Below are 27,583 nucleotides of genomic sequence, written 5' to 3'. Positions count from 1 at the left end.
TGAGTGTATTATTTTCCCAAAGTTGAGCCATATAAAACTCTCTTCATTTTTTACTGACCAGTTTATAATAGGTGGCTATCAGACTTGCTGTAGTGCAATCCTTAGGTTTTGCAATCTGGAGCAGTATAAATAGTTTATGTTAATTATTCCCTTTCCACCTTCTGGGAGAATAGAGAACATTTTGATTGCAAATTTTGCACTTGGTCATTAACACTCTGGTTTCTAGATATGCATTCGACCATTTTATAATGCCAAATGAGAATGTTAAAACTCTTACTGCAGTGACATTAATTACTTAAAGCTTATTTTTTTGTAAAGTGAGTAAGCGTGCTTTACCTAATACATGTACGCAAAATAGCTGATCACCTCATCGTCCTCAGGTTCACCTTACTGTTATAAGCAATGCTTCTGTTGACGATTTTGCTAAATGTATTCCATATCCATGAGCAACCATACAAATGGAGAGCCATCTAGGATCAAAATTTGTTCAATAGTAATGTCCTCTTTCTGAAATAATTTCCTGTATTTGTATGAATGGTTTAAAAAAATCAGAATACTGGGGTGCCTGGGTGGCTCAGTCAGTTAAGCATCCGACTTCGGCTCAGATCATGATCTCGCAGTTCATGAGTTTGAGCCCCGTGTGGAGCTCTGTGCTGATAGCTTGGAGCCTGGGACCTGCTTCAGTTCTGTCTCCCTCTCTCTCTGCTTCTTCCCCACTTGTGCTCTGTCTCTGTCTCTCTCAAAAATAAACAAACATTTAAAAAATAAACAAAAATAAAAAATCAAGAATACTTAGGGTCTATTTATAACCATCTAAAATCTCTAGTAGGAATGGATGAGCAAACAGAATTAAAATGTAATCGGTGTACTCTGAATTCAGATCTTCCTATTTCTTAATGTGTTCCCAAATATCTAGCCCCAGCTGCTCATACTGGAGATTACATATATTCACATAGATGTTAAGAGGCGAAGGTACATCACGGACCCAGGAAAGGAGCTGTAATCCCCTCCCTTCTCCTCCAGCCGTCAGGATTTTAGCACACCACTTGCTGTCCTGGACCATCAACTTGACCATGGTATGCTAAGTGCAACTGGGAAAGCGATGGTCATGGAGACGGAATGGCATTTTCTACTTCTAGTGACTAAGAGAAGAATGGAAAGTGAATATTATATAAATTCCATCTTCCCCTCTGACTTAAATGAAACTTTCTGAGATACCTATCCTTGTCGTTTAACACAAAGAAGAACGTATTTCCTATGGATGTATTTCTCTTCTCCTGATGACTTAATTAACTACCACTGAAAACATACTGATCTGATATGCACATTCCCGGGATAAGCAGTAACTTTCTTTTAGTTGTCAGTCATGACTTAAACTACATACAAATCATTTCTTATAAATGCAGCTATAATTATTATTGTGGACAATCACAATCATAGATGTGAGTACAGCCACGTAGGTCTTGCTAAGGGATCTGCAGAATAAGGGGAGATTTCAGAATCTACTAAGCATCTGCAGGATATTCCATTCCATGTGCATTTTTCCTACAGACGTCCTCAAGATAGTTTCTTCCTCCACTTTCTGTGCTTTCTGCATCTTCTCGATGCAGTAATTCAAAATAAAATCGTCCTTTCCACGTGAGGTCAGCATGCCTTCTGCAGAGGAGTATCACACCAACCGTATCTGCAATTCTCTGAATTAATAAGAAATTTTATCTGGCAAGTGAGTCACCCAACTGAGATTCCTGGTAAGCAGATAAACTTAACCCTTGTCCCGGGGCCTATAAAAGCATGCTTCTCCTGTGGCAGGGATGGATGAGGCTGCCAGAGCTGCTAAGGCAGTAAGCTTTTTATATCCGTAGCAACATCTCCCGAGTCACTTCAAAGCACCGGGTGTATCTATTTTCTCTTGTTACACAGCACTATAAAAAAGATTGCTGGTCTCTAAGAAGAAGGAAAAACAGAGATGTGAATTTCTCTTTTGAAGGTTTCTCCGAAATGATCTAGGAAACAGCCAGCTAGTTCACTCGATGCCCAGAACACTTTCCTTCTTCTTGATTCCTCATCTGATACTTAGCTTGTGCATTTGTTCCAGAACCTGAATGTATAAGCAGTTACTTCGGCACTTGACAAAGAGAACGATTCCGCTTATATATTGAAAAACAAGAGGTGTTTTGTGTAGACATACTTAAGTATAGCAGAATATGTCTGTATGCGGACATGTGTTACTTTTTAGAAATTCATAACAATTACTAATTTAAGTTTATAACATTGCTTTGAGGTAGACAGGCACAGTCAAGAAGGTAGAGAAAGTCGTCACAGAAGTCTTACATTGCCTCAGCTATACAGCAGACGCTGGAATTGAATGGTATTGCTTTCAGTATTACTTCAAGGAGGCGGGCAAGATTTATTCTTGTCAAGTTCACATTGGTAATGGCTTATGAGACAATCTCTATGTATTTTCATTTTTCAGCTCTCAACTTTTCCAAGCAACTTACAACTTGGAAAAAGAAGCAGGTCTCAGAAGTTACAAAACGCCGATTAAAAAAACGTAAAGAAGGCATTTCGTGTACCATTTTTAATTACACACAACACATATCTCCTCCTCTACCCCATAAAATGAAGAGAAAAACCAAAGGCATATAGTATCAAAAAATAGCTCCATGTGCTGCCAATGCCAAAAAATCTTCAATTATAATGGGACAAGAGCTGGAGCAGGGGAATAAGCCTTGTTAAAGTAGATTAGTTAATAACATTTACCAACATTTGATAAAAAGGGCTTGCTAAAAAAGGATCCTTCCGTATATGTGCACATTCATTCGTTCAGTAAATATTTATGTTGTGTTCACGATGGGTCAGGTATTACTGGAGGTGCTAGGAATGTTAACAGGGAATAAACATGCACAGTTACCTGCCCACATGAAGCTTGCATTTCCATGAGTGAAGGTGTAATAGAAACAAATATCCTAAATACACAGGTGACAAATGTGTGAGGAAGATTAAGCAGACAGGGGGACAAGGACTGCTGAGCCAAGAGATCAAAGAGGAGGTGGGGTTGGGGTGGGGGTGTTTATTTTAAAAGGGAGGCTATGGGGGCACCTGGGGGGGCTCAGTGGGTGAAGCGTCCAACTTCAGCTCAGGTCGTGATCTCGCGGTTCATGGGTCCGAGCCCCACATCCAGCTCTGCACTGACAGCTCAGAGCCTGGAGCCTGCTTCGGATTCTGTGTCTCCCTCTCTCTCTCTGCCCCTCCCCCGCCCATGCGCTTGCACTCGCTCGCTTTCTCTCTCTCTTTTCTCTCTCTCAAAAATAAATAAATGCTAAAAAAATTTTAAGAATTTTTATGGAAGGCCTCATCGATATGAGCTGCAATATCATCAGAAAACTAATTATATTATCCCATTTTGTCAAATGCAAAGTTAAAGGGTGAGAGTTCCACGTAAACAATTAACTAAAAAAAAAAAAAAAGCCGACTCTTTTCTGTAGAGGCAAGTTACAGCATTCACTATAGTCTGAGTTATTCTATGGTTACATGCACATCTGTCTCCTCTATGAGACTGGAGGGTTGGGGCCTTGAACTCAGGTGCCCAACTAAGCATAACAACCACAACAGGCACTCTGTACAGGAGTTCGCTAAGCGAGGAAGGAGACCCTCAGTAGCTTCCACAGTGTATCTGAAGGGAGGAGGTCTGCCCTTGCAAGTCTAAGGGGAGGTCTTCACCAGCCCCTAAAATTCTGAACCATCCGTCAGCGAGCGTAAGGTACACAGTGGTTACTGCGGGACTAGAGAAGTCCAATCACTCCTGTTTTCTCTCTGCACCAAGGCAAGCTACAAACGGTGGTTGGCGGGGTTGTGCTGGGTTCCATTACCGAACACACACACCCCATTCTCACCAGTTCCCTGGGAATGAGGGCTGGTGAAGACATCCCCTGAGAAACATTTCAACACTTAAGGAGTCCTCCGTTTCCTTCAAGTTTCTGAGAGTAAGATAATTCTTGTGAACTCAGAATATGTCCAAAAGAACCAATGCTACTGGTAAGCGCATGAATGTGGGCAATAAACTGTAACTAGTTCAAGAGATTTCTAAAAACAGGGTCTAATTCTAAAATCATGTCAGTCTTTGAAATTTATCATAAAATCAAAAGATCACAATATATTTCTCTTTTATGATATGCGCAAAATGTTTTTGTAAAGTAATTATATATAAGTACATTATATAAAATACATTGCAGATCACAAGAACTAAGGTATACAACAATGCATGGCTATTAATACTACTGTTGTTATATTTTTATTAAACATTTTCTATGTAGCAGGCAATGAGGTGCTCTGCCCCATAACTTGCTGATACAGGTAAGCTGTTATTCTCACTTTGCAGATGAGAAAACTGAGGCTCAAAAACTAAAAAGCTTTCTATCACTATGCAGAGTGCCAGCCCTATTCCAAGCATTTGAACGCCAAATGTCTAAATTGCAATGCATTGCATGGTGTTGGGAAAACTGGACAGCAACATGAAGAGTGAAACTGAACCACTTTCTTACCAAACACAAAAATAAGCGCAAAATGGATAAAAGACCTAAATGGGAGACAGGAAACCATCAAAATCCTGGAGGAGCAAACAGGCAGCGACCTCTGTGACCCTAGCCAAAGCAACTTCTGACTAGACATATCTCCAGAGACAAGGGAAACAAAAGCAAACATGAACTATTGGGACTTCGTTGAGATAAAAAGCATCTGCATAGGGAAGGAAACAGTGAAAAAAACTAAAAGGCAGCCTGCAGAATGGGAGAAGATATTTGCAAATGACATATCTGATAATGGGTTATCGAAAATACAGAAAGAACTCATCAAGCTCAACACCTAAAACACAAATAATCCAGTGAAGAAATGGGCAGAAGATATGAACAGACATTTTTCCAAAGAAGACATCCAGATGGCTAAAAAACACATGAAAAGAGGGGCACCTGGCTGGCTCACTAGGTTAAGCGGCCAACTTCGGCTCAGGTCATGATCTCGCGGCCCGTGGGTTCAAGCCCCGTGTCGGGCTCTGGGCTGACAGCTCAGAGCCTGGAGCCTGTTTCAGATTCTGTGTCTCCCTCTCTAGCCCTGCCCCGTTTGCACCCTGTCTCTCTCTGTCTTTCAAAAATGAATAAACGTTAAAAAATAAAAACACATGAAAAGATGCTCATCACTCATCATCAGGGAAATAAATACAAATCAAAACCACACTGAGGGACCACCTCACACCAGTCAGAATGGCTAAAATTAACAACCCAGGCCACAACGGATGTTGGCAAGGATGCGGAGAAAGAGGATCTCTTTTGCATTGTTGGTGGGAATGCAAGCTGGTGCAGCGATGCTGCAAAACAGTATGGAGGTTCCTGAAAAAGTTAAAAATAGAATTACCCTACCACCAGCAATTGCACTACTGGGTATTTACCTAAAGGATAGAAAAACACTGATTCGAGGGGATATATGCACCCTGATGTCTGTAGCAGCGCTGTCAATAGCCCAACTATGGAAAGAGCCCAAATGCCCATCGACTGACGAATGGATAAAGAGGTCATATATAGATATAACACACACAATGGAGTATTGCTCAGCAATCAAAAAAATTAAACCTTGCCATTTGTAATGACATGGATAGGGCTAGATGGAGTGTATTATGCTAAGTTAAATAAATGAGTCAGAGAAAGACAATTACCATAGGATTTCACTCATATGTGGAATTTAAGAAACAAAACAGATGAACATAGGGGAAGGGAAGGAAGAATAAAAAAGAGAGGGAGGCACACCATAAGAGACTCTTAACCATAGAGAAAAAAACAGAGGGTTGCTGGAAGGGAGGTGGGTGGTGGGGATTGGGCTAAATGGGTGATGGGTATTAAGGAGGGTATTAATTGTGGCGATGAGCGGTGGGTGTTACACATAAGTGAGGAATCACTAAATTCTATTCCTGAAACTAATGTTATACTATACGCTAACTAACCAGAATTTAAATAAAAACTTGAAGCAAACAAAAACCAATACAAGACTAATAATTTTAGTAATAAACATATTTCCTATTACAATGGTAGACACAAGGATGATACATCATCTCAACATATGTTGCAGGAGAATTAGTAGGATATCCAGAATACTATTAAGAAAATCCCTTCAAAGAAGGACTGAGTTAAGGTTTGCTACGATGTCCTTGGGAATTTGCATTAATGTTACTGGAAATCTATTTATTCCTTGAACAAATATTTATTGAGCAAATAACTGGGAGACATAAAAGATCTCAAGCAGATATGCATTTAACATCTAAGATAGGAGTTTTAATAAGAGACTAGAGGGAATGAGGTCAAACAGATGCTAATAAAATAACCCAAAGGAGAAATGATGAAAGTCTGAACTAACCGAGTGGCAGCAAGACGGAAAGAACAAACGGGCACAAGACGTAGCTATGAATTAAAGGAGCTGTGACCAACGGGTCAGGGACGGTAGAGTGAAATAGAAGGATACTCTCAGGTTTCTGCCAGGCGAATGGATGCTGGTACCAGTGAATGAGAGAGAGAAGAAAGAGAAAATGGGATTCTGAGAGAAAAGTGATGGATTTTGTCTTAGACAATGAAATGAAATTCTTCTGGCCTTCCTCTCAGCAGTTAGAAAAAGGCTTTGGAGTTTTGGCTGAGAGGTATAAATTAAGGAGTTAATGGCACAGGAGTGATCACTGAAGCCCAGGGAAAAAAGATACAAGTAAAAGGCAGGTGTGGCAGAGTATGGCCCTAAGAAGAGCCAGGTGAAAATGGAGGCGTTGATGGAGACCACAGGACTCTGACAGGTAAGGAGGCAGGGCAGGAATGAGGGTTACTTCTGGAGCCAATCGCGATAAAATTCTATCAAATCCCAGTTCTATCTGATCAACTAGCACCACCCTTTGATGTCTTGGGAAACCAGGAAGGTTGAGGACCTGGGCTGTTGCCATAGCTTAACGGTCTTCAAGTTTCCAACTAAGACTTTCAATCAGGCATAGTTTTCCCATTAAACAGTTGCCAAAATACGCGACAGAGAAACTTTTGTGGCTATTTTGAAACTTTTTGAGGAACCACTTGAAAGGTGAAAGACGTCATAGAAAGGTATTTGGATTTGTGAAGTACGTGCTTTTTAATTCTACCTCACTGAGCCATGTCACAAAAAGATGACACCACCCTATAGTTAGAGCATATGTCAAACAGTGAACATCTTCCCCCCCCCCCCCCAAGTGAACTCCTTAGTTTGGAATAATTTTAGATTTAGTAAAAAGTTGCAAAGACAGTACAGGGATTATACCCTTCACTCAGTCCCTGAATATTAACGTCTTCTGTAACTATGGTGTACCTGTTCCACCTGAGATGGACACCAATATACTACTAGGAACTCACTTTCAGATTTCATTCACATTTTCCTAGTTTTCCACTAACACCTTTGCTCCATTTCAGGGACCAATGAGAATGTCACATTGCATTTCGTTTCCATGTCTCCTTCATCTCCTCTCGACTGTGACAGTTTTTCAATCTTCCCTTGTTTTTCAAGACCTTGAAAATGTCGGTCAGGTATTGTGTAGAATGATATTCAATGTGACTTTCTCTGACTTCTTTTCAAAGATTAACCCGGGATTAAGGGTCTTAGGGAAGAACTTCCCAAGTACCCTTGTCACCCTTTATGTTAGATAGAGGGGCCTGGGCTATCAACAGGAATTACCACTGACATTGTTGATTCCGATTACTTGACTGAGTTGGTATCTGCCAAGTGTCTCTACTGTAAACTTTTTATTCCCTTCCAGAATACATGTTAACACACACAACACATTTATTAAATTCTGCTTTAGAGGAGGCTGGAATCTTGCCGAAGATACTGGCTTATTGGAGTAGACTATACTGGAGACACCAGAGTCCCTTGGAAGTTAACGCTCAGAACACTATCGTGGTTCCTCCTACAATCCTAGGAGTCAGAGCTTAGGAGAGTGATGAGTAATTACTCCAGTCAGATACAGTCTTAAGTGAGGACCAACAGGCATTTGTATAAACAGACAAAAAAGTCATCAGTCCATTACAAACAATAATGCACAAATAACCCAACACTGAAAATCAGTGGATACAGCAATAGCACTGCTAGGAATTTATCCAAGGGAAACAGGAGTGCTGATGCATAGGGGCACTTGTACCCCAGTGTTTATAGCAGCACTTTCAACAACAGCCAAAATTATGGAAAGAGCCTAAATGTCCATCAACTGATGAATGGATAAAGATGTGGTCTATATATACAATGGACTACTACGTGGCAATGAGAAAGAATGAAATCATGACATTTGCAGCAACGTGGATGGAACTGGAGGGTATCATGCTAAGTAAAATATGTCAGTCAGAGAAAGACAGATACCATATGTTTTCCTCCAATGTGGATCCTGAGAAACTTAACAGAAGACCATGGGGGAGGGGAAAGGAAAAAAATAAAAAGTTACAGAGAGGAAGGGAGGCAAACCATAGGAGACTCTTGGATACTGAGAGCAAACTGAGGGTCAATGGGGGAAGGGGGAGAGGGGAAAGTGGGTGATGGGCACTGAGGAGGGCACTTGTTGGGATGACCACTGGGTATTGTATGGAAACTAATTTGACAATAAATTATAATAAAAAAAGAAAATTAATGGATACAAATAAATATTCTAAAACTCATAATACTTGAAGATGTCTAAACATAAGGTATCTATCTGAGAAATACCACGTAGGAATTAAGTAGAAAGACTAATATCCCTTACCGAATCTCAATAGTTGAGAACTACAATTCAGAAATAATCACATAAAAACTATTCTAATACATACAAATCACAATTTAATATTTGCTCAGGCTATTACAAGAATTAAAAAAAAACTTAATACAATAGGTCATAATACCACAGTCCTTATTTAACTTGCAGTCGTTAATATTTGTGTGCATGTATAAAGGTTGGGCACTTGCTCTCATTCATACAGTCCTTATTCAGCATACTGCATCATTTGATTGAAAAACTGATTGAAAATGACATGGCATAAGGAAGCTAAAATGTATTAAAATTTTACCAAACACAATGAGTACACAATCGACAGTGTGAAATTAATGACAACTTATCTGCCCAAATTGTGTCTAATGTTAAACCCGTGTGCAAAATATCAGAGACTGAAATAACAGATTCTGTTGTCATATGATACTCCTCTATTTTAGGAGGTCTGTTATTCTTGGGGCCTTACAATCTGGATGTATTTGTGCTTCATCCTGAACCACACACACCTTACATTTTTACAAAGTCAGAGCAATAGATTTTGATGTTTTTTACTGAATTCAAAGGTTTGAATCTCAAGTATGCATCACGGCATCAGAAGAGACATGTGCTCCCTGAAGATCCAGTCATATCAGATGGCATCCTGATAATGTATTATTCATGACTCAGTTCCAGATAAACAATGTGGTTACATAAAAGCAAAGCATTAAAAAGTCACATGTATCGATGAAGCCTTTTGCAAAAAAATAAAAGGTGAGGGTGAGCAGGTTTAAAATAGGTAAATAAATAAATAGATCAGGTGATTTAGGGAAATTTTTTTTATTTTATTGTTTTTAATTTTTTTTTAATGTTTATTTATTTTTGAGACAGAGAGAGACAGAGCATGAACGGGGGAGAGTCAGAGAGAGAGGGAGACACAGAATCTGAAACAGGCTCCAGGCTCCGAGCTGTCAGTACAGAGCCCGACACGGGTCTCGAACTCACGGACCGCGAGATCATGGCCTGAGCCGAAGTCGGCCGCTCAACCAACTGAGCCACCCAGGTGCCCCGATTTAGGGAAATTTTTAAAAATTAATCATATGTTCTGGGTAGTAAACTCCTTTAGCCTAAGGACAGACCCTAATTCAAATCCTATAAAGTTCTAATATGGTACACAGTATGGTTCCTTAACATATTAAATCTTACTTTAATTCAATTCCTTTATATTTTAATTACATTTTACTTTTTTAACAATTTTTTAAATATTTATTTCTTTTTGAGAGAGAGAGAGAGAGAGAGAGAGAGAGAGAGAGAGAGAGAGATGGCATGAGCAGGGGTGGGGCAGAGAGAGAGGGAGACAGAATCTGAAGCAGGCTCCAGGCTCTGAGCTGTCAGCACAGAGCCCGACGCGGGGCTCGAACTCACAAACCGTGAGATCATAACCTGAGCCGAAGTCAGATGCTTATCCGACTGAGCCACCCAGGCGCCCCTATAATTACATTTTAAAGTATATGCTAGTAAGAGAAGATCTTACTATAAAATACAGACATTGATGACAACCTCATATTTATAATTTAGCAAGTAGAAAAACAGCAATGTATGATAATTTGATTGGACTTATTAGGTGGAGAAGCATAAAGGATTTTTTTTATACAGTTTATGCAGATTTTAAGAAGAAATTTTTAACGGTCCTCATGATGATCTCACTAGAGGGTACGACAACGTGTGCAGGGGCATCTTCTATAATTTTCCTTGCTAATGCTTCTAATCTTGCTTTTCTCTTGCTATTACATTAAATCACATAAAATGATGTACTTTGAGGTTAAATGTAAAGACAGGTGGAGGCTCACAGATACCCCATTTTGTCAGATTTACTATAACCTGAAGGTTATATTAATACAACCACAAGGTTTTCATTGTGAGTAATGGAGCCTTTGGTTTATTCAATTATGCTTTTTAAACACCAAACCCATCACGCTCACTGTCCATCTGAAAACGCTTTAAACTCCCTGCCATTGGTTCGCTGAAGCACTATCCATCCTCCCCATGCCGAGGTATCTGTCCTTGAACGCTCTTCTCCCTCTGCCACCCACCCCCCACTTGTTTATGATGCCCCAACCTTCTCTAAAAAGCCCTTCCCCTTTCTGTGTTGGGCTCGACCCTCCTGTGCGTTCCCACAGGCTCAACATTCATAGGCCACTTCTAACACTCAAGGTCCTGCTGTTCAGTCGTGAGCAAGATAGATCTGTCCCAACTTTGTGGGTCATACAGTGAAGCTGGGAAGAAAGGCTTCGAGCCAACAATTAGAAATAACCAACAAAATTATTAGAAGTGCTCAGAGCGTCTCAAAGGAGAACCAAGGGGGAACAGAAACGTAGAGTGGAAGACCCCAACCTGGAGGGAGGGGGAAGAGGAGTCCTCTTTAAGGACATCCCCTGTTCTGCCATCGTGATATAGACCAAGAGAAGGAAAAGTTTGAAAAATATTCAAAAAATGTGTAAAAAGTTCTAGGCAGAGGGGCGCCTGGATGGCTCAGTCAGATGGGTGTCTGATTGCGGCTCAGGTCATGATCTTGTGGTTCATGGGTTCGAGCCCTGAGTTGGGCTCTGTGCTGACAGCTCAGAGCCTAGAGCCTGCTTTGGATTCTGCTCCTCCCTCTCTCTCTGCTCTTCCCCTGCTCATGCTCTGTCTCTCTCTCAAAAATAAATGAACACTGAAATAAAAATTCTAGGCAGAAAAGGCAACATACGCAAAAATCGCTCAAGGCAGAGAAGACGGAACAGGCCATATTTTAGGAGCAAAGAGAAAAAGTAGTGCAAGATAAGCTGGACAATGCACTGGGCCTAAATCATGCCAGGGCCCAGAGGCATCCATGGAAGCTCACTGCTCCTTTTTCTCCCAGAAAGAACTCGCTAGGCCTGGGAGGGGGCAGCTGGCTGTCATGGCCCAGAGGCAACTCCTTCAGGATGCAGTAGCAAGTGCCATCAAGGTACAGCGGTCCCTAAGAGTGTCCAGCCCATGACTAAGCACAGTGGGACTGGGAGGGTCTGGTCCTTTCCACCCAACATGGATGCCTCCAACAGGTCCTCCTGCTTCCGCCCTCCCACTGGGCCCACCTAGACTTTACTAGATCTGTTTTGTGGATCACATAAAGCTGATTACCCTCTTTCCCCAGCTTGAAGCTCTCTCTGAATTTCACTGTTGATGAGTTTGAGATATGATTATTTATTTTCAGACTTAACGACCGAGCACTATATTACAGATACGATCAATTTGACACACATAATTTAATTTCAGTGTTGATGCTGGGAAAACTGAAACACAAGTTGTGAAGAACTTACAATTTTTTTTTCTAAGAAACTCAAACTCGGTTATGTCCGGATGAAGCAATGGGCTTCTTTGGAACTCTCAATGGGCTGTGTTCTGTTTTCATTAAGCAAATATTTAATTATAGCAATTTATTGCCAGAAATAGCACAATACATTTGGTATCGTTCAAGCTACAACAGAGATGGGAAATGTCCACTCAATTACTTTTGTTCACTTTGCACAATGTGCTTCTCGTCAATTATGACAATTAACAAGGCTTGTCTTCAAAAAGAGAAAAGGATCTACTATGTCACCTAGGTAAATACATGCTAAAAGAAATCTCTGATAACCTTCTGTGACAGAGGAAGTTCTTCTCAGGGCTGCCTTGAATGTACAAGCAAGTTTTGCTAGTTTTCCTAGTTGAATGTTTATTTATTTTTGAGAGAGAGATAAACAGAGCCTGAGTGGGGGAGGGTCAGAGAGGGAGACACACACACAGAATCCGAAGCAGGCTCCAGGTTCTGAGCCATCAGCACAGAGCCCAACACGGGGCCCAAACCAATGAACCATGAGATCATAACCTGAGCCGAAGTGGGATGCATAACCGACTGAGCCACCCAGGCGTCCCGCTAGTTTTCTTAGTCTAACACTACATACACATCATGTGCCTCAGCTTACTTTCCTGCCCCTGCCAGTAAAAGAATGGTCAACTGCCATTCAGTGCTTCACATTTAATTTTGTTGACCTTCACTAAACCGGACTTAAAAAATGAGTCCACAAATGCAAAGCAGCGGACTCTTCACTGATTTCAAAAAGAAGAGTTGATAACATTTTATTTATAGATGAGAGTTTGTAATGATGCCTCCTGGGCCAAATACAGGCCGTACTTGTTTGCCTGTTTTGCCCCCACAATATTTGAACACACTAGGTCTGCGTGGCAACAATGAACAAGAGATGAAAAGTGGTGACTTATTTTAGGCCAAAAATGAGCAGCCAGTTTCAGCTGCTTTATACAAAATCCACCTCCCCTCTTTTGTGACTTTCACATGATAAAGCATCTCCATCTGTGACCTCTGATTTAAGTGAACAAATCAATACTTTGGCAGCTAAGTGCAGACTTATTCAGTATATGGGAAAAATCTGACAGGGAATCTAAAAGATTGACAGAAAAGTAACCGATCACTTCCGATGAGTGAAAAGTTTAAGCAGGATTTTCACATCCTTGGTACCAAGACTCCTAACCACCAAAAAGGTGTGCATCTTACCTGTAGGTCTTTTTCCTCTATCTTTTTTTGGAGCAGTTCAAGGCACTTGGTGAAGTCAGTATGGTCTTGGTCAGGCGTTGATATAATCTCACATCCCTATGTGTTTAAAGAGAGAAAAGGTAAGAACACGTAATGAAGGCAGCCTTATTATGAACAGGATCTAAAACCATAAAAGATAAGGTATCAATAGACACAGCCAGTTATGCCTGTATTATATACCCCGATCATTAGTATCATTGTCATCATCTTTTTTTATCTCACATAACAAGACATCTCAGAAATGGTGTTAGAATATCACAATAATGGTCTGATTATGACAATCATTTTACTCAACAAAAGTGCAGCTTTATACTACGTTACTGGTCTTTAAGAATCACTGCTGTGATGACATTTGAGACTAACATAAGGGCTCTAGTATAAGTATTACAAAATATATTCACAGTAAAATTACCTGAAATTAAAATGAAACTATCTCTAAAAAAAAAAAAGGAAAAAAAAGTCTGCATTTTTTAAAGCAGACCTCCCAAGTTCACTTATATGAATGGGAAAACTAATATTAATATTGAACTAATGATAAAACTACATTTCAAGTAAAATCAAGTCTATTGTTGTATAAAATTACTTTACTGGACCTTCCTCACCCAATGTAAAAAGAAGCATGGAGAGCTACACCTGCATAAATATGTCTCTTGGATTATTTTTTGGACATAATGAAGTGAATTTATAAGGTCTTTGCCTCTTCTACACCAGATACCTAGTAAAAAACTAGGAATATATTTATATATATGAAGTCACAAAAGGGCCAGCTGGTTGGCACTCGTGAACTTTGATGGCTAAAGAAACAATATTTCTGAAATGACACTTTCTCCTCCAATGTCTTACAGAGGCAAAGGTGTATAAAACCAGAGCGTGGTGGGACTGGAGACTTCTTAATTCAGGAACGTAACAATCCGTGGTCTCTCACAAACAGCTGAGTAAGGGGAAGTTAAATATAATCCAGTATATAAAGTTGCCATTCAAAGAGTTTTCAAGGATACAAAACACCCATACTGCCTCCTAAATTATTCTAAGAACTGTTCTCAGTAGATTTAAAGGTTCTTCTCAAACTTCAAGGTCTCTCTAAATGTGTCAAGTTCAGCCTGGGCTTCATTCATTTATGACTACTGTCCTACAAGGTAGCAACCAATGAAAAAATTAATTTCTCATAATTTAGAAATATGTTATACCCTAAAAGATGTATATATCATCTTTATAAAATCATCTACATGTACTTTTCTGACCCTAAAAGAACACTGAAATTTACTATCATCACCAAGCGAGGGCATAAAGAAGTTGACTCGTCTTAAGCTAATGCTCCTAGAAAAAAGATATAGGAATATGCCAGAACCTACGGGGATGTTAGCAGTGCTGAGATTAGATTGTCACCCAACCAAACTGTCACTATACTGAAAGTTCCTTGAGGACAGGAATTATGTTGCATTCATGACCATGAGTGAACGGTGAGTGGCACCAGTCTGCTACATGGTAAGGGTTTGATAAATGTTTCACTAATATTCCTGAGGAATAAAAATGTAAGCTGGCAAAGGGGGGCAGGGGGCATGTAACAGCATGGGATCTTACTGCCAAATACAGAATTTTAACAATGGGAAATAATCTATGCTCTTTTTAGTGCTGATAATACAATCACGTCAGCAAAAGGAAACACAATGAAAAAGGCAAACAGAAGTAACAATAATACAAGAAACAATTAATAGACCCGTTTACCTTCACAGCTATCTTCATGGAATCAACACAGATCCATAGGAAAAATAATCGTGAATGAGAACCCAAGAAAGAATTTAGTCCCACTATAATATCTTGTAGATTAAGGAAATAAAAACAAGAGATTTTAAGGTTTAAAAAAGGTGGTTTTTTTTAAGGTTTATTTTTGAGACAGAGCATGAGTGGGGGAGGGGCAGAGAGAGAGAGAGAGAGGAAGAGACAGTATCTGAATGAGCCCCCAGGCTCTGAGCTGTCAACACAGAGCCCAACGCGGGGCTTGAACTCACGGACCATGAGATCATGACCTGAGTTGAAGTCAGACGCTTAACCGACTGAGCCACCCAGGTGCCCCTAAAAACAAGAGATTTAAGTGGACTTGCTAATCACTGGACAGCAGGGTGCAACAATGTCACATCTAGAAATCCTGCTTCTTTACTCTCAAGTGGGAGCAAATGCCTAGATATCAGACACAAAAAGGTTATAATAACATCTCCAGAGTTGGTTCCACAAGAATGGCATCATGAAAAAAGCTACCCCCGAAAAAGGAGCAAGGCTTGAATACCACCTGACTTTATCTCATCAATTTAAGACGGACACACAGAAAAGTGTAAGTCAGGACACGGAGACAGATCACTGGAACTGAAAAATTCAGACTATATCTAAACCAAGAACTTCTAGAAACTCTGAGGTGTTGATCAGCCATCCGTAGCTTCTTGGAATCTTCCTAAGTTTAAATAATTCTAATCTCATCACAGATGGGCAACAAATTCACTGGAAGCGGAAACAGCTTCAACAGCCCTCACAGGGAAGCTCGCGACACCTAGAAGGACACCTGCAAAACGGAGCACTAGCCAAAGTGCAACACCAGGCCTTTGGCCAACTAAAGATGTTTTTACTGTTTTCTGGGTCTCGTGATAACACAAGAAGGTCTAGAAGAGGAGATATATAAAACCAAAGAAATAATCAGCAAAATTCTGCAGAATAGGAAAAATGCAGAAATGCTATTAGGTATCAAGTGAGGTTCAACTATTTTATATTAATGTTTATTTATAATTATTTATGTATAGAGTAAGGCTCAATTTACTAGAGTCAGAAGCACTGGATACTGTGAAGAATTTTACTGGATTTGATGTTTAAAAAACAAAATAAAAACTCACAGTAATCCAAGGACATAGGAGATATAAAAGCTAGGAAATCTGGCCAAATAAGAAAGTATATCACTATTAGAAACCAAATAGATGGTTTCTAGTATTAGCTTCCTAATAGATGAAGGTATACCTGACTTGAAAATATACGGAAAATTTCCAAAGCATAAACTAATAAACATTTTAAGAACAGCTTTAACATATCAATGTTTGAGTGGAAACATTTGTTTTAACCATTACTGACTCTGATTTTTCTTAGTTGCTTAGAATATATTTTTTAGGATCCATATTATTGTTTTATAAGCCAGCAGGTGGCTCCAATCTCATTCTATGTGCTTTTCTTATGAAGTTTTTGTCATTATACAAATAGAAATTTAAATAACTCAATTCTAGTGGCACCTGGATGACTCAGTTGGTTAGGCATCTGACTTCAGCTCAGGTCATGATCTCACAGTTCGTGGGTTCCAGCCCCACAGTGGAGCCCCGCATCGGGCTCTGTGCTGACAGCTCAGAGCCTGGAGCCTGCTTTGGATTCTCTGTCTCCCTCTTCTCTCTGCCCCTCCCCTGCTCATGCTCGCTCGCTCTCTCTCTCAAAAATAAACATAAAAAGAAAATTGAAAAAAATAACTCAATTCTAATAATAAGCTCCACTGGTGGACACACGTTTTTAAGTGGATTATTATTTTTTAATACTACACTGTTAATTTTGTTTTATATGAGAATTCAAAAGGAAAAGATTTGAATTGATGTCACGAATTTCAGTATGTGTAAACATCAAGGCTACTCTAATTCTGTTCTAACCCAAAAACATTCTGAAGATGAGAAAGCACAATGCCGCCCCTTCCTTCTAAACTGTAACCAAACACAAAAGGAAAAGCGAGGAGAACTAAGTTTGAACGAGTTTAAGAATTCTGTTCCAGTTTGTTAAATTTACTTACCACAGACTTCCTCATCAGGTCTTTCTCATCCCGTAAGTCAAAACCAGAAAAAGACGCATGTAAATTTAATTATAAATAAATGACCAGGGGGTCCAGTCGACTACTTTTTAGAGTCTTACTCTATGTATGCTGTTTTATTAAACTGTACTGTGTATGGAAGCAGTAGGGCTCTACCAGATACTAAAGGGCCAGTGCTAAATAAAAACATGAATATCATAATCAGTAAACATGTAAATTATAAATATGTGTGTGTCTGAGTGTGAGAAAGACAGCCAGGTAAGGGGAGGCTCCTTTTCTTCCTCTTTCCATACTGAGAAACTCCTAGCCACACTTCACCACTAGCCAGTGATTGCTTGCAAGAAAGTCCGTCTTCTATTCATCCCTAAATTTGTCCTTTCTTTTTGTTGGGTAGTAGGGATAGTGTAGGCATTTGAGATCCCATTCTGCTTTTGGACTAAAACTACACTCTAAACTAGAGCCAAGTGTCAATCAAAAAGAATGAAATTGTGCCATTTGCAACTACGTGGATGGAACTGGAGGGTATTATGCTAAGCAAAACTAGTCAGAGAAAGACAAATATCATATGACTTCACTTTAAGATACAAAATAGATGAACATTAGGGAAGGGAAGCAAAAATAATATATATAAAAGTAGGGAGAGGGACAAAACACAAAAGACTCTTACATACAGAGAACATAATAGGGTTGCTGGATGGGTTGTGGGAGGGGGGATGGGATAAATGCTTAAGGGGCATTAAGGAATCTACTCCTGAAATCATTGTTGCACCATATGCTAACTAACCTGGATGTAAAATACACAATAAATAAAATTTTTTAAAAATTTAGAAAATAAAAATATAAAAGAAAATAGTCAAGTGCAATACACTGGAATGAGATACCTACTCAGAAAACTGCCGATTATATTAGCTTCTGCTCCATAGAGGTATAATGAACATCCCCAAACTACAATGTTGAGAATCACATTGTAATAGAAAACATGTACTAGGAAAATGAAAGAATTCACAATATCAAGCAAATATCATGAATTCATATTAAAATGACAGGTGCCCTAAGGTTCAGGAAAACAAAACTGGAAGGTGCAGAAAGATGTAGAGAAGTTACAAATAAGGTAAATTAGGCCGGTTGCCAACATGCTGATTTAGCAGACTTGAGGAGAATGAAGACAAACAAGCAAACCTACTTAAGTAAACAAAAGCAGAACTTTACACATGAGGGAGTGAGCTCACGGAGCAAAGGAACTCAAGTGGAACACATCTCTCACACACACACACGCACGCACGCACATACGCACACACACACGCACGCACGCACACACACACAAATTCTCGTCTGGCCAATCTTTGCCTACTACACTTTGGGAATTCTGGATGTCCGCTCAGGGAGGGAAGACTCAAGCCTCCTTGAGCAGCCGTCGGCACCTGCATGTCAGTCGCAGGGGCAGTACAGGTGCATTTCAAGCAGTCGACAGAGATTTGATGGACAGAATAACGATGGACGGATTAACACCGTCTCTCTCCTCATGGCACTAATGGAATGCTTCTCTAAAATACAAATGTGGATCAGCCTTAGACAATAAGCATAATACAGAAAAGCAACATTGCCAATTATTTTTCCGGGTATCATTCCACAGCTGCCCTAAGAAAATCATGTAACACTTTTGTTTTAGGGCATGACTGACACAGATTCTTAAAGAGGTGACATATGCTAGTGCTTCATATGCAATTAAGGAAACTAAAATCCCACAATAACATTAACGTAGTTAACATCCAATGAGGGAAGAGAATTACCAATTGTACATTAAGGCTAACAAATGAAGCACTACGAAAGTACTGCATAAGGAACTCAGAATATTTTTTTTCCTAATGTTTATTTATTTTTGAGAGAGAGAGAATGTGAGAGCGTGAGGAGAAGGGGCAGAGAGTGGGAGACACAGGATCTGAAGCAGGCTGTATGCCGTCAGCACAGAGCCCAACGTGGGGCTCGAACTCATGAACTGTGAGATCATGACCTGAACTGAAGTCGGATGTTTCACGGACTGAGCCATCCAGGCACCCCACCCCCCTGAAATGTTTTACAATGAGTTGTAATTTATTTCTTAAGAGAAAGACAAATGACAAGGAATCAAACTGATATCAGGGACTCAATAAAAATTTAGCAATGAACAGTTTGCAGAACATGTCCTAGAATGACAATAGCTCACTTCAGTTTCTAACACTGTCAACATCTAAGGTCATAGCAAACACAAAAATGTATGCAATATATGTAATGCATGAGCCTCATCACAATAAAATCACAAATCATCTAAAAGAGATAGGTTTATGTTGAGCGTGGTATAACTTAAATTTTTAAAGAAAAAAGGTTTAAACAATAAGGGTTGTGCTAACTGCTTACATTAACCAAATAACTGTATTATTACATTAACCCATTTCACTATTTTATAAATAGCCTATGAGTATTAAAATATTCAAAGTAATGTTGCTACATAAACACAGTATGTCCACCTTATTACTATTAAAATATTAACCCAACTCTTCCTTCAGGCTGTGAGCCTCATGAAGGTGTCTGTCGTAACTTTTGTTCGCTCTCGGATCCCCGTACAAGAACCTACCCACAGTGCATGGCAAGTGGTAAGCACTCAGTGATGAATGAAGTCACTTATAAAGTCCTGAGGTAAATGATCAGTGTAGACCAGGGATCAGGAAAGTTTTCTGGAAAGGGGCAGACAGAAACTCCTTCTGGCTGTGCAGGCCACAGGGCCTGTGTCCCAACCACTCACCCTGCTTTTGGATCATGAAAGATCTACAGATAATACATAAATAAATAGGAAGATTTGTATTCCAACAGAACTGACATTTCAAATTTGAATTTCCATATAATCTTCACATGCCATAAAATATTATTCTAATTCTTTAGATTTCTTTTTTCCCCCAACCATTTAAAAATGTCAGAACACTTCTTAGCTTGTGAGCAATACAAAAACAGACAGTGGGCCAGATCTGCCTATGGGCTGAAGTTTGCCACCTAATCTCAGTTCGAGGACCACAATTAGTTTTTGTGACTACAACGAAACTCTCTACTCGCGCAAGGAATTTCATATAAGGAAAAAGATTCAGCCCTTGATCAAATCTTTCTGAACTCCCTTTTCCTCATCTGTAACGGAAGTAACGTGCACACCAAAACTGCGGCTGAGGGTCCATGTTCCATGCACATGAGGCCCCAGGCACAGTGATGAACACCCCAAGGGGCCACCTCAGCATTTCAGAAGAATCTCTAGAAACATCAGCTGCTGCAGTCAGATCACCGCACATCAAAGATTACTGGAGGAAGCCCCATATCGTAAATATTCTCCAAAGAACTTTGTGTGGGATGCTTACTGAACTATTTTTTAATTTACTGACAACTCAAAGAAATTATTACAAGGCAATGAGTATCAATAATCAACCTAACTGCAAAAGACCGACGCGGAAGCTGAGAGACTGTCGTTCCTGATTACTTAATTTACTGTTTGCCAATAATTTAACTAACGTAAGTTAATGAGTTTTTACATTTTACATTTAACACCTTTCAGGTGATACTATGCTGACTCCTCTAAAACTCTTTAATGGAAAAGAAAACAGATCCTTTGGGAAAAAAATCATAAGAACATACCAACTCATTTCATACACTATATCCACAGAGAGACTTGGCCTCATTAAAACAAGAAGCAAGGAGTTAAGTCTGGTGAAGACATTCCCCAATCTGCTATTAGCTTACTCATTTTCGGTGAAGTCATTCGACGCCCATCCATCTACCCAGGACAAGAAAGGACTTGCACAAATTACCCTGAAAAGATTTTACGGGGCTCTGAGACTTCTACTGTAACTTTATAGGCTGAGTGTATAAGGTTAAGAACTCAGAAGTGTTATTTCCTCAAAGGTGCCATGCACACCAATTCTGAAAATTTATTTGGAGTGGCTTGCGTATAGCCTCTCATCTAGCATAATTCAATGCGATGTGTAGGTACCTGTAAAATCTAAGATGCTTTTCAAGAAACTAAGAATTTTCCTAACAAAATACAACCCAATTCTTCGAAAAATCAGATTATTTTAAAAGTGTCCTTTTTTTAAATTTTTTAAAATGTTTTTTATTTATTTTTGAGAGACAGAGAGAGAGAGAGACATAGCATGAGCAGGGGAGGGGCAAGGAGAGAGAGAGACACAGACTCTGAAGCAGGCTCCAGGCTCTGAGCTATCAGCACAGAGCCTGACGCAGGGCTCAAACTCACAGACTGTGAGATCATGACCTGAGCCAAAGTCAGGCGCTTAACCGACTGAGCCACCCAGGTGCCCCGAAAAGTGTCTTAAAATTAGAATGTTAACATTGCCACCTGCTGATAATTGTCTTCCTCATTAAATAACATTAATACAAACACATTGTTATGGGAGATATTTAGTCACTTTACCTGAATTAGTCTTGAATCCCCACAATACCCTTTATAAGGTAAACGCAATGATCACATTTAATATATTCAGATTGAAGTTTAGAGGGATTAAATACCTTGCCCAAGGTCACACAAGTGTTGAGGACACTGTATGTGATCTGAAGCCCATACCTTTTTTTTTTCTTTTTTAATTTCTATTTGGGAGAGAGAGAGCAAGCAAGCGAGAGCAGGGGACAGGGAAGAGGGAGGGAGGGAGAGGGAGGGAGAGGGAGGAAGAGAGAAAGAGAGACAGAGAGACAGAGAGAGAATCTTATGCAGGCTCCACACTCATTAAGGAGCCCAACATGGGGTTCAATCCCAAGACCCTGGGATCATGACCTGAACCAAAATCAAGAGTTGGACGCTCAACTGATTGAGCCACCCAGGCAGAGTTAAGAGGCCTGTACTCTTAACCATGCTTTGTACTCTACCCTGCTTATTTAAACCTTGGGTATTTTGGCAGCTTTAAGCAGAAAAATTGCTTTATAATTTATTCTGAACCTTGACTTTGTTGGTTTTCTCCAGTTTTAAATACCTGGAAATGCTTTAACTCTTAGCAGACATGACTCCCGCCTGACTCCAAGCTACTCCCATAGTAGCCCAAGGCTTAGATATCTCAGAGGCCTCAGACATCTGAGAATGGGCAATGAATGCTTAGCGATCTCTCTCTCCTTTGTTCTGTTTTCCAACATATAATATCATCATATAATATCATCACTATGCTTATCATTATATTCACAATTCGCTTTTTCTTCAGCTATTAAACTTACCCTTATGATCAGTATCTTTGTATATAAGTGTTTATTTCAGTTTATTATCTTAGAATTAGATTACTAGAAAATGAAATCACTGGGAAAAATCTAAGAAAAATTTTCGTGATCTTTGATATACACACTGCCAGAGTGCTTTCGTTTCTAGGAAGGACATAAAAATACATATTCCCACTAGCAGTATAGGAGGGCAAAGAGTTTCTTCTTTTAAAATGTAAAAGTAGAAGGGGCGCCTGGGTGGCTCAGTCGGTTAAGCGTCCAACTTCAGCCCAGATCGTGATCTCACAGCTCATGGGATCGAGCCCTGCGTCGCGCTCTGTGCTGACAGCTCAGAGCCTGGAGCCTGCTTCGGATTCTGTGTATCCTTCTCTCTGTGTTCCTCCCCTGCTCATGCTCTGTCTCTCTCATTCTCAAAAATACATATAGATTTTTAAAAATTTTAAATATAATAGAAGGAAAGAGAATTCATCACCAATTTCTTACTGTGAATTAATTTAATTGCTGTACTTGCTTCTTAATAGCAAAGAGAAGTCATTTTCCTTAAGAGGACATCCATGGGAGAGCAAGGAAAAGAAAGGAAAATCCTGGAGTGTGAAGCAGGAATGAGGCTGGAGGTGGTTCACTAGGTCAAGGAATGAAGGGATGAAGGACAGTATGAAAGAAACGGACATTTCTGGAAGGGGAGATAGGTGTCCATCAACACCAACTAGGAAAGGAGGCAAGAAGCTACATCAGAGATTATCTTTCAGGTTGGCTCTGAAAACGTGAAATAACTTACTATCCCATCATATTAGACTACTGATGTGGATTTTTCTGTAAATAAGCAATGATAAGAGTTTTACTGACTCTTAAAATTCTGGTTCCCACATATTTTATTATCCCCTATTTACTGCTGAAGTTGCCTCTCTTGTTGTATGCAAGCCTGATACACAGTTGGAAATATTTTGGGCAGATATATTCAAGAGTATTCTAAAAATTGAGTATGTTAAAGTATTAATAATGAGTTTCCATAATTGGTCATTAAACTGAACTGACCAGAATTCTGTAATAAGAAACTGCCTGTCAGATTAAGAGCATGGCAGGCAGAGGGCAAAATGACATATACTCTGGATTATCAAAAATACAGTTCTAAAATTAGCCCAAACTTGTTCTCTAGATAAAGCCACGCAGAATCTAAATGATCTATGTTCCTTGATATAGGTATTAAAATTGTCTTCTACTCTGTACAAATGTAATCACAAAATAACCATTTCCCACTTTCCTTTTGTACAAAGCATACTCTGGTAGATTGCTCCTTCCATTTTATTTACCAACCTTCTAAAAACATTTTTCACTTTTCAACCAAAAACGATTTTTTTTTATCCTCAAATGACAGCGTATGAGTAATGATTTCTTCAGCAAGAATGTCACATAGTTACACTCTTAAAAACCCTAAGTAACAGGTTGCCTGATATAATTTAGTGTTCTCCTTCTGGTTTTCTAGATCATGCACAAAAGAAAAGAATAAATGCAATTTAACCTTGTCTCAATTCTCCATTCAATCCCAAACATAAAGAGACATTCTAATCTAGTGCAATCTTCACTGCCCTGGGTGTTTGTTATAAAATAACCTTTCCTTTCAACATGGCATTGAGTAAAAACTATAGCGTTACAAACAACAAAGTCACTAGTTCCATTAACGGAAGTCAAAAGTTTTTTTAGAACAGCATAGGGTCTTAAATGATGGCTTTCTTCCTAAAGGCAGAGCCAGAGTTCTTTTGGAAGAGAGTGCCCTAAAGTGTTAATATAGCACGCTTCAGACTGTTATCCTAAAAAAGGTTTGCCCGCAAGGTTGGCCCTTGGCTCACATCTGAGAACTTGAATGGTAAATAGTTGCCTATACTTAAAAGAAAAAAAAATTTTTTTTAAAGCTAGCAGTGGCTCACTGGGCCTAACCTGTTTATTCAATGTGGTTTATGCTGAGCTCCTGCTTGTTTTCTTCCTGGGAGTCTGGAATTTTGATACATGCTGTGCAGAGGGTGTAGGTGCCCTATATTGGTGCCCCAGTAAAATTTGGGGCCTTGAGCTTCCCTGGTGACAATACCTCACACGTATGGTCACAATTTGATTAAGCACATCTTGTGTGACTCCACTGGGAAAGAACTCTTGAAGTAGTGACTGGCTGTCTCTAGACCTTGTCCCCATGTCCCCCTTTTCCCTTTGCTTATTCTACTTTGTATCGTTTCACTTTAATAAATCACAGCCATGACTATCACCAAAAAAAAAAAGAAAGAAAAACAAGCATTGGTGAGGGTGTGGAGAAAAGGGAACCCTCCTGCACCGTTAGTGGGAATATAAGTTGGTGCAGCCTCTGTGGAAAATAGTATGGAAGCTCCTCAAATAATTAGAAATAGAATTACTATGTACTCCAGTAATTCTACTTCTAGGTATGCACCCAAAGAAAACAAAAACACTAATTTGAAAAGAGATAAACACCCCTATGTTAATTGCTACTTTATTCACAACAGCCAAGGTTATGGAAGCAACATAAGTGTTCACGGGTGGAGGCATGGGTAAAGAAACGTGGCATATTTATACAAGACAATGTTACTCAGCCATAAAAACAAATGGAATCTTGCCATTTGCAACAACACGGATGGACATTGAGGGGATCACGCCAAGTGAAGTAAGTCAAAGACAAGTATCACATGATTTCACTTATAGGTGGAATCTATAAAACAAATGAACAAAACCAGAAAAAGAATCATCAATACAGAGAAGAAACTGGTAGTTGCCAGAGGCGACAGGGTAGGGAGATGGGCAGAACAGGTGAAGGGGATTAGAGCCACAAACGTATCCAGTATTGAAATAAATAAATCATGGGGCTGAAAACTACAGCACAGGGAAGAGAGTCAATAATACGATCATAAATTTGTATGGTGACAGATGGTAACTATACTTATCATGGTGATCTCCGCCTGATGATACAATTGTCCAATCACTATGTTATACACCGGGAATTAATATAACATTACATGTCAACTATGCTTCAATCAAAAAATCACAGCCATGAGTAGGACTACACGACAAGTCCTGTGAGTCAGTTCTCCTAGTGAATCACCCAACTTGGGGGGTGGTCGTGGAAACCCCCAAAACAAAGCGCTAGAGAGACACTTCCTCAGTTAGGATGTTTGGATAAGCTACTATTTTATCACATTCCTGTACGCACCTAGACCCAGAGATCTGCTCTTGGCCTGGGTGCTGTTACTTCACAACCACTCTGTACATGCTAAAGAAAGAATGAGCCGCACCAGGGCTCTCTGTCAAGTAGCCCCAAAAAGCAAGGACACAGGGGGGCAGGACAGGCAGCCCGAAGGTAGCCTAGTTGGGTACTGTTGCTCAATTACATAGAACGAAGTAGAACCAAGAAAGGAAAATTAAATGCCACAGAGAGAACTTCCTCAGAACATGACCTCACTTTGCTTTGAGAAAACTCCCTTTCAACTAGAGCATTATGGCATAATGGTTAGAAAACTGGATTCTGGGGCCAGAATGTCTGTTAGACCCCACTTCAACCATTTCTTAGCTGCTTATGTTTGGGCAAGTTGCATCATCTCTTTGTGCTTCTGTCATCTGTAAAGTGTGTCCAAGAGTCCCGATCTGATAAAGTTTGCTGCAAAGATAAATGCATTTATAATTGCAAGTACCTATAAAATGTTTAGCATATTGGAATCACTTTAAAATCATTGGTGGCATTTACTATTATTTTGAAAGTCAGGTTGATTATTTTTTCCCATCAACTTTTAAAAGTAGAGAAAACGTGAAACAAGATTATAAACGGCCAAATACACTTTAGTCTCACTGGAAGCCAACGTGCACTAGGTGTTGGTAGGTCAAGGGTAAGTGCTCTGTGGTCAAATTCATTTGAGAAACAGGAAGGCAAACAAAATTAAGATTTTTGGCAGACTTCCTTAAAATGATATTGCCCATGGTGAATTTCCAAAAGGGGCACACAGAATGTCAAACTTCACAAATCCATTTGATCAAGGCAATCTTTTTTGTATTAAGTGCTGTGTGGTGCTAGAGGTTGCTGTCTTCTAAAATTTTTTTTAATGTTTATTAATTATAGAGAGACATAGAGAGACAGAGCAAGAGCATGGGAGGGGCAGAGAAAGGGGGAGACACAGAATCCGAAGCAGGCTCCACGCTCCGAGCTGTCAGCACAGAGCGTGACGCAGGGCTCGAACTCACAAACCACGAGATCATGACCTGAGCCGAAGTCGGGCGCCCAACCGACTGAGCCACCCAGGCGCCCCATGTACTCTTCTAAAAGCAGGATAACTGCTTCATATCAACTGTAATGAGAGCCTACCACCTACTCGGGGAACCAGGATTAGTCACCCCCGGACGTCAGTTTGCAGAAGATCACGTACTAACAGAGATTGAGGAAGAAAATTATGACAAAATTATTTATATCAAACTCAGCAAGACAAGTACAAAGGAGGGAATCCCAACAGATATTATGGGCAAGGAGCCCAGAAGGGGAAAGGGATGGAGCAGGGGCGTCCCAGGAACCACATGAATGAATGGAGGGAGACCGAGTCCAGAGGCCCTGGAGAACACAGTAAGGTAAAGGACAGGCGGGCAGGGAGGGTGAGGTCATTTGTGAGGCACTTAGTTCTTTAACAGTTATAAATGCCGTAAATATGTTAAACAAATCCAAACAAAACAGGCTTTGAAAAATGTCGACAATTTATAATAACGTCAATTTGAAGGGACTATGATTGAGGAAAGCATTAAGAATTAAAGTAGATTGGAGACAGTTTCACTTAATGTCCCCTGCCTGTCTCATCGTTCCCTCGGTGAGATGCTAATAAGGATGAGCTCACTGGTTTTAAGAATATGAAGTGAAGAACCTGTCACTCAGTTGTCAATGGAAACTGCCTATGGTTCCCTTAACAAAGCCTTTCTACCTCAACATATATTCATTAGTCTTCAAGGGGAGCCTAAGAATTTACTGTACTCAGGGTTTTTGTTTTATTTTTTTAATTTTTTTTAACGTTTATTTTTGAGACAGAGAGAGACAGAGCATGAATGGGGGAGGGGCAGAGAGAGAGGGAGACACAGAATCTGAAGCAGGCTCCAGGCTCTGAGCCATCAGCCCAGAGCCCGGCGCAGGGCT

General features: G+C 39.9%; 1 protein-coding gene across 7 annotated transcripts in view; it reads right to left on the bottom strand.

The window, feature by feature from the left end:
* Positions 1-27,583, bottom strand: part of TPK1 (thiamin pyrophosphokinase 1) — a 352,058-nt gene that overhangs the window by 149,138 nt on the left and 175,337 nt on the right. For all 7 annotated transcript variants that reach the window (XM_086687735.1, XM_086687694.1, XM_086687725.1 and 4 more), the window contains one exon: positions 13,329-13,424. In XM_086687735.1, the coding sequence (XP_086543861.1) occupies positions 13,329-13,424 (96 nt within the window). The remainder of the gene's footprint in view (positions 1-13,328; positions 13,425-27,583) is intronic.

Source organism: Puma concolor, chromosome A2 (assembly GCF_028749965.1).
Source record: "Puma concolor isolate L17-30 chromosome A2, mPumCon1.1.hap2, whole genome shotgun sequence".
In the NCBI taxonomy this organism is placed as follows: Eukaryota; Metazoa; Chordata; class Mammalia; order Carnivora; family Felidae; genus Puma; species Puma concolor.
The sequence above is the reverse complement of the archived record's forward strand: the minus strand, read 5'-3'. Positions and strand labels throughout refer to the sequence as shown.